This window comes from Poromitra crassiceps, assembly GCF_964638095.1.
Source record: "Poromitra crassiceps genome assembly, chromosome: 16".
Lineage (NCBI taxonomy): Eukaryota > Metazoa > Chordata > Actinopteri > Beryciformes > Melamphaidae > Poromitra > Poromitra crassiceps.
The window spans coordinates 5,219,017-5,234,016 of NC_139645.1; the positions used below are offsets into that span (position 1 = coordinate 5,219,017).

Consider the following 15,000-nt stretch of genomic DNA (forward strand, 5'->3'; position numbering starts at 1 on the left):
TCCCGACAATCCCCTCTGTGCATGAACCCTTACATATGGTAATTAAACATTAAAACACAAAAAAAAAAAAAAAAAAATACCATTAAAACACCCGCGCGGCTTATAGTCCGGTGCGGCTTATATATGTAAAAAACAGTCAACTTTGCAGGTGCGGCTTATACACCGGTGCGGCTTATAGTCCGGAATTTACGGTAATTTTCTTTTTCTTTCTTTTTCTTTCTTTCTTTCTTTCTTTCTTTCTTTCTTTCTTTCTTTCTTTCTTTCTTTCTTTCTTTCTTTCTTTCTTTCTTTCTTTCGTTCTTTCCTTCTTTCTTTCTGACATTTGAGTTAAATCGGTAATGAGTAGCCTACTGTAGGGATGAAACTAACCGGTTTTAATGATAACCGTGATAGAATTCCTTACGATAACCGTACCGTTTCAAATTGTCCAAGTGTTACCGTGATTACAGTGCTTTGAAAAACATGGTAAATAAATACTGTCCATCATCAACCAAAGTTGGCAACCGTCTCCCAGATGCAAACGTGCAGCCCTGGAGAAATGATTTCAGTGAGTGTATCAATCCTTTTTGGTTTTCAATTTAAACTTGGTGAAATGATTTTTGCGAGTTTATTAGTACTTTTTGAACATTTTCAGCACATTTTAACAAAGTGTGTTTTAACAAACACTGTTAACCGCGATCATTTTGGTCACTATAATCGTGATATGAAATGTTCATATGGTTTCATCTCTAGCCTACTGTACATAGTTGTTGTGTGTGTGTGTGTGTGTGTGTGTGTGTGTGTGTGTGTGTGTGTGTGTGTGTGTGTGTGTGCGTCCGTCCGTGTGTGTGTGTGTGTGTGTGTGTGTGTGTGTCTGTGTAAAGGCACATTTCAAACAGCTGTTCCCTCTCTGGCCCAGGTGTTCAGCGTCAGATGGTCCACTGCGTGGAGAGGACGTCTGGCATCGTGGAGGAGCACTTCTGTGACCCCTCGAGCAGACCCGACGATAAGCAGGCCAGCTGTAACAAGGAGCTGTGTCCAGCTATGTGAGTTCACCCCCTGGACAAGATTTACTCACAGAGTGACATCTGACGCACCCGCCCACCAGCACACACACACACACACACACACGCACGCACGCACACACGCACGCACGCACGCACGCACGCACGCACGCACGCACGCACACACACACACACGCACGCACGCACGCACGCACACACACACACACACACACACACACAAACATGAAGATACAAGTTCACCCCATTGAACTGGAGACACATTATCTAACAAGCATGCAAGAAGTCTAGCTGTAGATTCCTTTCAGCGTTTCAGTTTTGACGTAGAAGGAACTTTTCACCGAAAGCCAAGGTTACCTACATTCATACTGGAGTCATGGTTCAGTGTTTTCGTACAAGCAAGAAGAACTTGAAGAACACAAAGTTAACTGAGATATGTTTTTTCCACTTCTCCTTGCACTCTTAAAAATCCAATTAAAATTGCACAAAGCGATCCGTGATCCTTGACTCCACTCCACCCCTTTCCCTCGAGCCCCACATCCGTCCAATCTTCGTTCTACCACCTCCGCAATATCGCCAAGACCCAGTCCTCCCTCGACTCATCCATGTTGAAACACTCATCCACGCCTTCATCTCCTCCCGTCTCAACCATTACTGCAACTCACTCCTCCATGGCATCAACACCAGCCTCATCAATAGACTGGTCCAGAACTTCTCACTCACACCAAATCCTGGCATCATATCACCGCAGTCCTAAAGCAGCTCCACTGGCTTCCCATCTCCTAACGGATCAACTACAACATCCTGGTCATCACATACAAAGCCCTTCCCCAACTCTCCCCCCCCCCCCCATAGAGACACTGCATGAAATAGGCCACGCCCATCACGGGGGAAAGCGCTCCATTCACTTCCACACACCAGCGTCATTTTCCTTGAATTACTGATAGCTAAAAGCTGTTGTGTGGTGGGGTTGTGCAGACAACAAATGTAAAAAAAATCGCCAGTTAAAGTTTTTTGTACTCCTGAGCAAAACAAGGAAGCCATTGAGAATTGGCCAGAAGAAAAATGTGGATCTAGCTGTCAAGGAAGTAAGTTGGAGTGTTCAACATCCGTATATATGATCTTTTTGTGCAACACGCGACCATGCACGCAACATAGGAGAACGCCAGGATCGGGGGGGGTTTGTGTTTTCCCCCGTTTTGGACGTGGTTTCTGAATGATGACGTGCTCCGCAGTGTCTCTATACAGTATCTCAACGACCTTTTTTTTTTTTTTTTTTTTACTTTTATTTATATATACGGGGGAGTCTCACTGAGAGCAATGCTCTCTTTTTCAGGAGCGCCCTGTTCACATTCACACACACATTCGTACCTGGAAGCTGACCAGTACAACCACAGTCTGATCTGTTGGCCACTGAGCAGCTCCACTGGAGCGGTTGGGGTTAAGGGCCTTGCTCAAGGGCACCTCAGTGGTGGTAATGAGGGAGGGGCAAGCGCTGCCTTTTCACTTTCCCCACCCAGATTTATCCTGCCGGTCCCGGGGATTGAACTGACGACCTTCCGGTCACAAGCGCGCTTCTCTAACCGTTGGGCCACCACTGCCATCACTCACTCGCTCACTCACTCACTCACTCGCTCACTCACTCACTCACTCACTCACTCACTCACTGACTCACTCACTCACTCACTCAATCACTCACTCACTCAATCACTCACTCAATCACTCACTCACTCGCTGACTCACTCACTCACTCAATCACTCACTCACTCACTCACTCACTCACTCACTCACTCAATCACTCACTCAATCACTCACTCACTCACTGACTCACTCACTCACTCACTCACTCAATCACTCACTCACTCGCGGACTCACTCACTCACTCAATCACTCACTCACTCACTCACTCAATCACTCACTCACTCAATCACTCACTCACTCACTCACTCACTCACTCACTCACTCGCTCGCTGGCTGACTCACTCACTCACTCAATCACTCAATCACTCAATCACTCACTCACTCACTCACTCACTCGCTCGCTGGCTGACTCACTCACTCACTCAATCACTCAATCACTCACTCACAGACACTGTGCATTCTTATTATAGGATTTCACCACCTTGGTTGCTCCTAATGAGAGCGACATAGAACTGTACCTGTACATGCGATGAGGGGTTGATCGTTTCAAATTTGCATGTCCCTCCTCTGGACTCATAAGAAATTGCGTACCCTCCCTCAACCTAAATTCTAAAAACATGACCCTCCCCTATTTTCCTCCAGTGTATCCCTTCCCCAAATAAGAACGGTCCCTAAATAACCATAGTGTACTTTATACACACTTATACCATGGTCTGGGTGAATACTCGATTCTGATTGGCTGCAAGGTGTCCATTAAAAAGTGATATTGTACAGTGATAATGGACACCTAGCTAAATGGTCTGTTCACCGTTCATATCAATGCGCCATAGTTTCATCAGTGTTATCAGGAGAGCAGTTTGAGCTCTATACCCCCGTTAAGGGTTAATATGACAATTTTGGAACTTGAGAAAAAAATTGAGTCGGTCAAAGTAAGTATTTAAATCACCCCTGTGTGCTCAGTTTATCAAAAATAACTCTTATTTACAATTTTGATTTTCGTTTCGGAGATTTTTTAACCTCGCGTCACCAGGCTCTTCTCGGCGAGAAAGAGAAGATTTCCCTCGGCTCGTGCACGAGCGGGAGAGAGAGAGAGAGAGAGAGAGAGAGAGAGAGAGAGAGAGAGAGAGAGAGAGAGAGAGAGAGAGAGAGAGAGAGAGAGAGAGAGAGAGAGAGAGAGAGAGAGAGAGAGAGAGACAGAGAGAGAGAGAGAGAGAGAGAGAGAGAGAGAGAGAGAGAGAGAGACAGAGACAACTCTCTCTGCATTTCACCACATCAGCAGCACACGCAGGGCGCTGCTCTCTCACTCTCACTTCCTGAAACTCTTCGCTCTTAAATGTTAATATACTTGGCCAATACGTATCTATCATACAAAATAAAGCAAGCTGCCAAACGGTAATGTCTTCATTTAATGTAGAACGCAAAACATCGTTAAACCTGCATTCCTGTAATAAAGTTAACGTTTGAGTCGGCTTTAAAACGGAGCGGGTGGTGGAGGTGGGAGGGACTATTTTATTTCGTGGAAGACTGATTTACAGTATGAATAACAGACATTTAGCCATTTAGATTGCTTTATTTATTACACATGGAAATATAAATGACTGGTCTTATTGTTTTGTTGGCAAGTGACCATGGTATAAGCGGGTTAATGCACTTCGAGGTGTACATTATCACTTTTTAAGGGACTTCGCGGAGGCAAACCATCCTCGGCTTCGCCTCGGACGGTTCACGCCTCCGCGTCGTCCCTTAAAAAGTGATAATGTACACCTCGTCGTACATTAACCCTTACATATAGCCCACAGCTGGCCAAATTAATTTTTTTTTGGAAAAGAAAGGATAACTCACACATTGTGAAGGTGCATATACAGTACATATAGGGATATCCAAGAAGAAAGAAATGTACACACACCGCTCTTGTTCTTACACACGTATGTGTTGCATGTCCTGTAGATGGTGGGCGGGGGAGTGGCACAAATGCTCGTCCAGCTGTGGGAGCTCGGGCCTGGCGAAGAGGACGGTGATCTGCATCCAGGCAGTGAGTGTGGAGGAGCAGAGAGCCATGCAGCCCACCCAATGCAAACACACGCCCAAACCTGAGGCCACGTCCTCCTGCAACACACACATCCCCTGCCCGGCAGACTGGACCACAGGTGGCTGGTCAGAGGTGAGTCTAATGCGTTGGGAGGGGAGGATTGTTAGCTCCCAGGCCTAAAAAAAAGTCCTTTTTAGCATGAAATAATACTGAATCTCTCTCTCTCACTGCATCTCACAAGGGAAAATGGCTATAAGGTAATATTATTGTAATATTCGACTGGTTTTTGTAAAGCAGCTGGCGGCACGTGCTCAATAAAAAAATTATCTGGGCGTATAACACTTATGACATCACTCACCCAGTCAGGCCGCTGGCTGAGTGTGAATGAGCCAAAAACAAAAAAGAAAGAAAGCTGCTGTACAGCAGCCAGGCTGGGTGAGTGATGTCATAAGTGTTATCTGCCCAGATGGCTTTTTATTGAGCATGTGCATTAGAATTAGAATTAATTTTGTTTTTGTTTGTTTTTTTGGGGGGGGGGGTATTTTCATAGGAATCTTGAGCCCAAAATCTAAATTCATAATTTTTTTTAACCTGCTCTTTAATGTCTTGCATGATTTTCTTTTCTTTTTTCTTTTCTCTTTATGTTTCACCATGTTTTGTGTGTGGTTGTTACAATTTCCAACCAGAAATCTGGGAGTAATTTTCATGCTGACTGGATAAATCCAGATATTTTTACCCTGGGCATTACTTTCCTAGTTTTTGCCATCATGACGAATTTAATTGCGTTCAAAATGTCATTACTTCACTGCAGAGCGGTGACACTCTATCCTTATCTTCTTTATCTTTCACCATTTTCTTGTATTGTTTTGATTTATTTTACGAGGATGGTTCGTTTTCATAGATGGATAAAGCACATTTTAACCTCTGTTCATAAGTTTATCACAGTGTCCATGCAGCCGCTCCTACTGTACATATTAACCAGTGATGTTTTCTCTCGTCTCCCCAGTGTTCACTGACATGTGGAGGTGGCGTGCGTCACCGAGATGTCACCTGCTCCAGACACACAGGTGTCGACTGCGACCCGCAAAAGAAGCCCAACGCCGTCACGTCATGCTCCATTCAGGACTGTCCACAGGTGGTGGATATCTTTGGAGGTGGCAGCAGCAGCGACTGGTCAGGAAGCGGCTGGCCCAGCAAAGACGTGTCCAACGAGATCAACTCCATACCCGAAGCCGACCCCCTCCCCAAATACAGTACCACCAGGGCCCAGCCGAAGAATCACAACGACCTGAATAACATTATCGAGGCGGATTTCTCCCACCACGGTCACAATGAAAACACGCGTCAGAAGAACGTTCAGGTGGACGATTTTTACTACGACTATAACTTCATCAACTTCCACGAAGACTTGTCGTATGACTTTGACTCTGGGACCAATGGAAAAGATACAGGGGAGGAAAGTGGAGTTGATCCTTCACAGGACTCCAAGCCAAACCACAGTGTGATAGAAAAGATCAACGGGGAAACTACAGGAGCTCCCACAACTACCTCGTCCATTTCTACAGTTCCTATTAAGACTACTGCCTACGCTTTGAACGTTGAGGAACAGCAGGACAAGAATCTAGACAATGACGAGGAGGAGGAGAGTGGAAAACCACCAACAGAGAAATCTGATTCTGAAAATCCCGATGTTTTCCTTTCCGAGGACTATTTTCTGCCTGTCTCCACCACTTCCTCACCACCATCTTCTGCAACTAGGTCTTCACTGAAAGAGAGACACGACAATCTCGGTTGGCCTGAAAACAATAGCACATTCCCTAGTCTGGAATTCACTACAAAAGAGCCAACTCAGGATGCAGAATCGGCGCAACACGGAGAGGAAGCTGAAAATAGCTATACAGATTTTATCGAGGGGGGCAATCATACCGAGGATGTCGTCGTCACACTAAAATATACTATCGCTCCAGTCAGTCAAACGAATAAAGACGGCCCCCCTGCTAAACCAGTGGGTTCTGAGGAGATTGAGGATCTCGATAATTTGTACAATCACCGTGGGAAAAGTACAATTAGACCCGACGTCTCTGGCACCCAAGGACATGTGGAGAGTCCAGAACCACCGTTGGGCTCTCCCTCTCATGAAACTGTATTCCAGTCTGAGACCCGCGAGCCGATCACTCAAGTCCAACCGGACGAAAGGACCTCAGAAATACCTCAGACAACCAGTCTGCCATCAGACTTAACAGAGATATCTCCAACTGCCCCGATACTGGACGATTTGGACTCTGATCAAATTAATTTTGGTGTGGACACAAATGATCACGGTCAGGGCACTTCAAGGGTCACTGACCCAGACCTCAGTGTGACCTCGCTTCTCGCCTCTCAGGAGTCCACGACTCCCCCCGTTTTATCTCAGCCAACCTCAGGAAGCCAAGAGTCCTCTGATGATGACGCCTCGTCGATAACTGGAACAGACTTCTTACCTCCTACGCAACTGGAGGGAGGCACTCGGCCTTCCCCATCGTTCACCATCACAACCCAGGCAGCTACAACTGGACAGGTACCCACGAAATCCACCTCGGTCGAGACGTCTACGCGATACGATTGGATCGATTTGGACTACAATGAAATCGTCGTCCCCTCCCCTACGCTGAGAGATAAGGGTCGTCTTTCACACCGACTCCCGACCACTTCCACAGCTGCCACTGCCCGGCGGCGCGGCACGACGCCGGCATCGAACACGCGCACACCAGAACCCGCCGTCGTGCCCACTTTGCCCAGTCGTCCTCCTACTCTGTGGCCCGTGCCAGTGCCAACATCAGTCCAAACCCCGACCTCCTCCTCCACACGCGTCACCACAGCTGCCTACTGGGTCAGCAGCAACTGGAGCGCAGTGAGTTCTAACCCCTAGTTTGCATGCATTCCACACATTCTCCTGGTTGAACTTATACTGCGGGGGAGGAACAGAGCTCGCTTGTGTCTCACTATTATTAATGGCTCTGTCTGCTTTTATTACGCTGACATGACATTAGTCTCAAGGGCAGGTCCTCCTCGCAGCGCTTCAACTCAATTCTCCCGGTGTTTTGAGAGGAGCTTTTTCGAGCCGAATCTTGAATGTTAATAAACTCAAGTGTCCAGAATTCAAATGTATATTTGACATACATGTTGCTTCTGCGTGGGCTTCTGTCGTGCTCCACATACAATCCAGAATTACAGTTTATTTGCATGTAAAATAAAATCTAAGGGATGTTCAACTTTTGGTGGGCCCTTAGGATCAGTGTTGGGGGTAACTCATTACAAAAGTAACATATTACATGTAATATATTACTTTTAGCAGTAACTCAGTAATATAAATTATTACTTATAGGATTTCAGTAATGTTATACCAGTTTCTTTGTCAAGTAACTCAAGTTACAAATTGAGTTACATTTTATTAAATCAAAGCACATATTTAAAAAAGATGCAATCATTTCCTATTCAAACTGTGTGTTTTTATGCAAATAACCACTATAGATGACAATAACAAAGGAAAAGGATAACATTTAGAATTTTGGATTGTTTACACTGACTTCAAGGTGGTTGAAATAATTTTTCGGGATGGTGCCGGGGCGGCGATGTCATTCTGCTGCTGCTGTTGTTTTGGTGAAAGTAATGCAAAAGTAGTGTAATAAGTAACAAGTTACTCTACACAGACAGTAATATTGTAATGTAACTTATTACTTTCAAATGAAAGTAACTATAGTAATATGTAGTATATTACATTTTGAAAGTAACTTGCCCAACACTGCTTGGGATGTGTCCTGGCCCCAAAATTGGTGAAATTTTCTGTTATCTGTGCTCGGGTAGAGATGATTGGAGAACAGTTTTTGCCCCTCTCTCCATTCACTGCCTTTGTGTGGCGCGAAACAGGTCTGAAAATTACACTTTTAGCAAATAACTGAATGCGAACAAAGCAGACTCTGGCAGTACATAATGCCTCTCATTTTCAGACTTGTTTTGCCAAACAACAGTAGTGAATGGACAGAAAAAAATGGTCTCTATCAGACGACCAGATAACAGAGAATTGTCAATTTTGGGGTTACATCATGTCCAGGAAACTACACAACTCAAAGTACTACCAAAGTTCGACATCCCTTAAAGGCTGGTTCTGACACACATGAATCTTTGAATCTTATAATTTCATATAATTTCATAATGCATTCACTGCATTGTTATTGCTGAGCTCTGTTTTGCATGCTACTTATTAGGCCGTGTTCACATTACAGGCAAATCCGATTTGCTGATAAAGTCATTAATCATCATTATCTTGATTGGTTTCCCAAATCTGATTTGGGAGTGTGTCCGCGCACTGCCACAAATCTGATTCTCAAGTCGGATCTGTGTGTCCAGACCTAAACAGCCTATCTGCATGGGTTGCTAGGGTAACGACGTGGAGCGTCAGTAAATACGTACGTTGGTGACGTGGTTTTCCTGCGCAGAAGCATTTGATGACGAGTTGCGAGTGACGTTCAAATCAGATTTGGTGGATCTGCGCGTCCGCACTGAAGTCACATCAGTCAAAAGCAGATTGGAAACTACCTCCATGTGTGGTTTGGGACAAGTGACACAAATCAGACTTGGAGCGTCCAGACTCATAAAACCAATCTAGATAAAGTCGTTAATAGGTCACTAAAGTTCACAAATCAGATTTGGCCTCCTAGTCTGAACATGGCCTAGAGTTCACAAATCAGATTTGGCCTCCTAGTCTGAACATGACCTTAGAGCCGTTGAAAGTCTACAGTGTGTGACTGACTGTGTTGTCCTTGTTGGCAGTGCTCCACCAGCTGTGGTCTGGGTGCCATCTGGAGGACGTTGGCATGCAGCACCGGCCGCGACTCGGACTGCGACCCGGCCAAGAGACCGGCGCCGGCCCGACGCTGCTACCTGCGCCCCTGTTCCACCTGGAAAACGGGGGCGTGGTCTAAGGTCAGACTGCTTAGTCTGAGATGACGACGCTTATTATTATGTTGCTCAAAATTAGCTTTACTACGATAAGAACAATGTTCTTGAAAAGGGAGGTGTCATACAATACTCGATAGAAAGACAGGCAGACCGACTCTGAATTTGTCAGAGAACAAAGGCTTTATTTAAATTAAATTGAAATAAACTAAATAACGATGAGAAATTAATTGAAATAACATTTTGATTTGAATGAATTTGTAATAGTGTCGGACTCAACAAAGTTATCGCACAAAAGTTGCAATGCTAAATGCACAGAATGCATCGACAATTCACTTTTCAGATTTCAATACAAACAATGAAGTTCAGTAGCCTATCGTAGTCTCCAATATATCACGTTCAGAATTCAAAATAAATAACCATTCCTCCCTTCTTCCTCTCCCTCCCGATATATTGGGCAGTGACAAATTCATAGTTTCTAAACAGATCAAAAGTCTTTGACCGTCCTCCGTCAGGAATAGATCACGATGAATCTCAAATCATGACATCAGTGATGTAAAGCCAAGCTTCCAAAACCTCGTACTGTCTGAATGATGGATCATGCTTTGTGTTATACCAGTGCTCCAACAACTGTGGAAGTGGTGTGACCCTACGAGAGGTCCAGTGTTCTGACCTGCGGGACCAGAGGCTGCTCCGACCGTTCCACTGCCAGGCCATCTCCCCCAGGCCCCGGACCCGGATGACCTGTAACCTTCAGCCATGTCTGGACTGGTACACCTCCTCCTGGGGACAAGTGAGTACAGGCTCTTTCACACACAGATCGCGGCAAAAAAGCAGTTTAGGAGTCCTGCAAAGCCTGCAGCCTCGCCACAGAAATTGCTTTCACGCAGAGCCAAGCAGCATGGCCACATTCCCGTGCTGCAGTGTACTTTCAGGTGAAATCCCCTGCTCCCGGATTGAAAGGCGAGCACCACTCGCATGGTGGGCGGACTCGCCTTAATATCAAAACGCATGCATCTGCTCCTCAGACCAACTCACCACAGACAGCTATAGCCCTCTGAAGCTTATTATTATATCCGTTAATTTTACCTACTAATGTCAACATCGTTTAAGCATAAAGCCTAACCGCACGGAGCATTCCTCCTGGCGTCCCTGCAGTCATGATTGTATAGGCTACTTTTTTTACTTTCACTCGTGCATTTTTTGCTACATGAGGTGATTTCCCCTGTAATTTTTTTATGAATGAGCTGACCATTCGCTCCTTTTCCGGCTCGCTGCGACAACGCTTTCAAATGGAGGCGGGTTGCCAGGTAACCCGGCGCTGTTACTACCTACCGTGGCGGGACAAAAGGCGTAAAACAATTATCCACCAACGCGCGTTCACGACTTTCACATCGGAGGCGCAAATCCTATTTTCCGTGCATTTTTCGGCTTTCAAGGCCGGTGTGAAAGAGCCTTACCTGAAACCAAGGAAGGAGGGTAGGGGGGGGGGGGGGGTAACCTTGCGATGCAGCTGATTTCGTGAAAGATCATGAGATCACGATCACACAACAAATCCATATTGCCACCCTCCAAATCTATTGGGTCGAATCCGACGGTGAGAAGCAAGTCTGTGAGAGACGTGATAGACAGATGGTTCATCCAATCATCTGCCACTTATTTTTTGCCAGACCCAGGAGGGCCGGCCTAGAAGAGCCCCCTGCTGTCCACAATCCACTGAACAGCACTTTTATTAAGTCTGAATCACACCTATAGAAATCTTTTATTGCTTACCAATTTATTTTCCACCCCTACAGTACAACGCCTGAAAGTACACAACAATAACAAGCATGCAATTGAAGGCTGTGTGTGTGTGTGTGTGTGTGCGTGCGTGTGTGCGTGTGCGTGTGTGCGCGTGCGTGCATGCGTGCGTGCGTGCGTGCGCGTGCGTGCGTGCATGCGTGCGTGTGTCTGTGTGTCTGTGTGTGTGTGTGTGCGTGTGCGTGCGTGTGTGTGTGTGCGCGCCCCTCAGTGCTCTGAGGTGTGTGGAGGAGGGGAGCAGCAGCGGATGGTCACCTGTCCAGAGGAGGATCGATGTGACCAGGACCTTCTGCCCGGCAACATACAGTCCTGCAACAGTCAACCTTGTGTACAATGGCTAACTGGGTCTTGGGAACAGGTACAATATATTGCAAACACACACACACGCACGCACATGCACAACACACACACGCATACAAAACATAAAAAAATATAAAAAATACAATATATACACAAGTGTTCCCACTGCACATTACAAACAACTCAAACAATTCACAAAGTTAGTAAAGGCACCTGTTGAATTTCACCCACCCCCATATGTTACAATCATGACCTCAATCCTGCACGGGCCAACGTAATGTTACAGGTCGGCATCAGTGCATCTGATTTCTTTCATTTCAAAATAGGTAAGCAGTTCTAAACCCTGACCTCATATTTGTAATGAAAAAAATAAATAAATATATTTTTTTAATTATCCATTTTCTAAAATATCCGTGGCCTATTCCTCCCTTTGGATGCTGTGTGGCAGCTGGTGACATTTACTCCATTGTGCCTCGTCCCTCGTATTTCAATATCTCATATGGAGCTTTTCAAAAGCAAGATAATTATCTGTCCTTTCAGCGTTTCATTTGCCATGTGCTCCAAAGATGGTGAACTTTTACAGGCAATCACATTTGATCATCATTTGGCTTATTCTTCTTTACATTCTTTTGTGATTGATTTATTCATTGGTCTACTTTTTTTTTTTTTTTTTTTTTACTATTTCTTTTACTAGTCTATTCTCCCTGCAGTGTTCAGTCCTCACCCAGTCTATTCTCCCTGCAGTGTTCAGTCCTCACACAGTCTATTCTCCCTGCAGTGTTCAGTCCTTACCCAGTCTATTCTCCCTGCAGTGTTCAGTCCTTACCCAGTCTATTCTCCCTGCAGTGTTCAGTCCTTACCCAGTCTATTCTCCCTGCAGTGTTCAGTCCTCACACAGTCTATTCTCCCTGCAGTGTTCAGTCCTCACACAGTCTATTCTCCCTGCAGTGTTCAGTCCTCACACAGTCTATTCTCCCTGCAGTGTTCAGTCCTCACACAGTCTATTCTCCCTGCAGTGTTCAGTCCTCACACAGTCTATTCTCCCTGCAGTGTTCAGTCCTCACACAGTCTATTCTCCCTGCAGTGTTCAGTCCTCACACAGTCTATTCTCCCTGCAGTGTTCAGTCCTCACACAGTCTATTCTCCCTGCAGTGTTCAGTCCTCACCCAGTCTATTCTCCCTGCAGTGTTCAGTCCTCACACAGTCTATTCTCCCTGCAGTGTTCAGTCCTCACCCAGTCTATTCTCCCTGCAGTGTTCAGTCCTCACACAGTCTATTCTCCCTGCAGTGTTCAGTCCTTACCCAGTCTATTCTCCCTGCAGTGTTCAGTCCTCACACAGTCTATTCTCCCTGCAGTGTTCAGTCCTCACACAGTCTATTCTCCCTGCAGTGTTCAGTCCTCACACAGTCTATTCTCCCTGCAGTGTTCAGTCCTCACACAGTCTGTTCTCCCTGCAGTGTTCAGTCCTCACCCAGTCTGTTCTCCCTGCAGTGTTCAGTCCTCACCCAGTCTGTTCTCCCTGCAGTGTTCAGTCCTCACACAGTCTGTTCTCCCTGCAGTGTTCAGTCCTCACACAGTCTATTCTCCCTGCAGTGTTCAGTCCTCACACAGTCTGTTCTCCCTGCAGTGTTCAGTCCTCACACAGTCTATTCTCCCTGCAGTGTTCAGTCCTCACACAGTCTATTCTCCCTGCAGTGTTCAGTCCTCACACAGTCTATTCTCCCTGCAGTGTTCAGTCCTCACACAGTCTGTTCTCCCTGCAGTGTTCAGTCCTCACACAGTCTGTTCTCCCTGCAGTGTTCAGTCCTCACACAGTCTGTTCTCCCTGCAGTGTTCAGTCCTCACACAGTCTGTTCTCCCTGCAGTGTTCAGTCCTCACACAGTCTGTTCTCCCTGCAGTGTTCAGTCCTCACACAGTCTGTTCTCCCTGCAGTGTTCAGTCCTCACCCAGTCTATTCTCCCTGCAGTGTTCAGTCCTCACCCAGTCTATTCTCCCTGCAGTGTTCAGTCCTTACCCAGTCTATTCTCCCTGCAGTGTTCAGTCCTTACCCAGTCTATTCTCCCTGCAGTGTTCAGTCCTCACACAGTCTATTCTCCCTGCAGTGTTCAGTCCTCACACAGTCTGTTCTCCCTGCAGTGTTCAGTCCTTACACAGTCTATTCTCCCTGCAGTGTTCAGTCCTCACACAGTCTGTTCTCCCTGCAGTGTTCAGTCCTCACACAGTCTATTCTCCCTGCAGTGTTCAGTCCTCACCCAGTCTGTTCTCCCTGCAGTGTTCAGTCCTCACACAGTCTGTTCTCCCTGCAGTGTTCAGTCCTTACCCAGTCTATTCTCCCTGCAGTGTTCAGTCCTCACACAGTCTGTTCTCCCTGCAGTGTTCAGTCCTCACACAGTCTATTCTCCCTGCAGTGTTCAGTCCTCACACAGTCTGTTCTCCCTGCAGTGTTCAGTCCTCACACAGTCTGTTCTCCCTGCAGTGTTCAGTCCTCACACAGTCTATTCTCCCTGCAGTGTTCAGTCCTCACACAGTCTGTTCTCCCTGCAGTGTTCAGTCCTCACACAGTCTGTTCTCCCTGCAGTGTTCAGTCCTCACACAGTCTGTTCTCCCTGCAGTGTTCAGTCCTCACACAGTCTGTTCTCCCTGCAGTGTTCAGTCCTCACACAGTCTGTTCTCCCTGCAGTGTTCAGTCCTCACACAGTCTGTTCTCCCTGCAGTGTTCAGTCCTCACCCAGTCTGTTCTCCCTGCAGTGTTCAGTCCTCACCCAGTCTATTCTCCCTGCAGTGTTCAGTCCTCACACAGTCTATTCTCCCTGCAGTGTTCAGTCCTCACCCAGTCTATTCTCCCTGCAGTGTTCAGTCCTCACCCAGTCTGTTCTCCCTGCAGTGTTCAGTCCTCACCCAGTCTGTTCTCCCTGCAGTGTTCGGCTTCCTGCGGTGGAGGAGTGCAGCGCCGGCTCATCAAGTGTGTCAACACAAAGGCCGAGACAGAGGAAGAACTGGATCGAGCTCAGTGTGACCACGAGCCGCAGCCCGAGAACACCCAGAAGTGCAACTCACACGAGTGCGAGAGCGCCCCCTCTGGTGAGTAAAAAGCCAGTTAAAGTGAGGTTGAACTTTGGTAGTACTGTTAGTACCTTGGGCTCTGTAGCTTTCTGGACATGATGTCTGTTGGTCTGATAGAGACGATTGGAGAATTGTTGTTTTCTTTCTCTCTCCATTCACTGCCATTGTGTGGTGGAACCACTGAACAGATCTGAAAATCACACGTGTAGCATATCAACGGACGCGACCA

At 46.5% G+C, this 15,000-nt stretch overlaps 1 protein-coding gene across 1 annotated transcript in view; it reads left to right on the plus strand.

The window, feature by feature from the left end:
- Window positions 1-15,000, plus strand: part of LOC310791192 (A disintegrin and metalloproteinase with thrombospondin motifs 7-like) — a gene marked incomplete at both ends in the record, with an annotated part of 116,096 nt that overhangs the window by 79,369 nt on the left and 21,727 nt on the right. Inside the window, 7 exons of the mRNA XM_083652876.1 lie at window positions 899-1,025; window positions 4,590-4,803; window positions 5,678-7,561; window positions 9,481-9,633; window positions 10,226-10,399; window positions 11,618-11,764; window positions 14,627-14,789. Of these exons, the coding sequence (XP_083509002.1) occupies window positions 899-1,025; window positions 4,590-4,803; window positions 5,678-7,561; window positions 9,481-9,633; window positions 10,226-10,399; window positions 11,618-11,764; window positions 14,627-14,789 (2,862 nt within the window). The remainder of the gene's footprint in view (window positions 1-898; window positions 1,026-4,589; window positions 4,804-5,677; window positions 7,562-9,480; window positions 9,634-10,225; window positions 10,400-11,617; window positions 11,765-14,626; window positions 14,790-15,000) is intronic.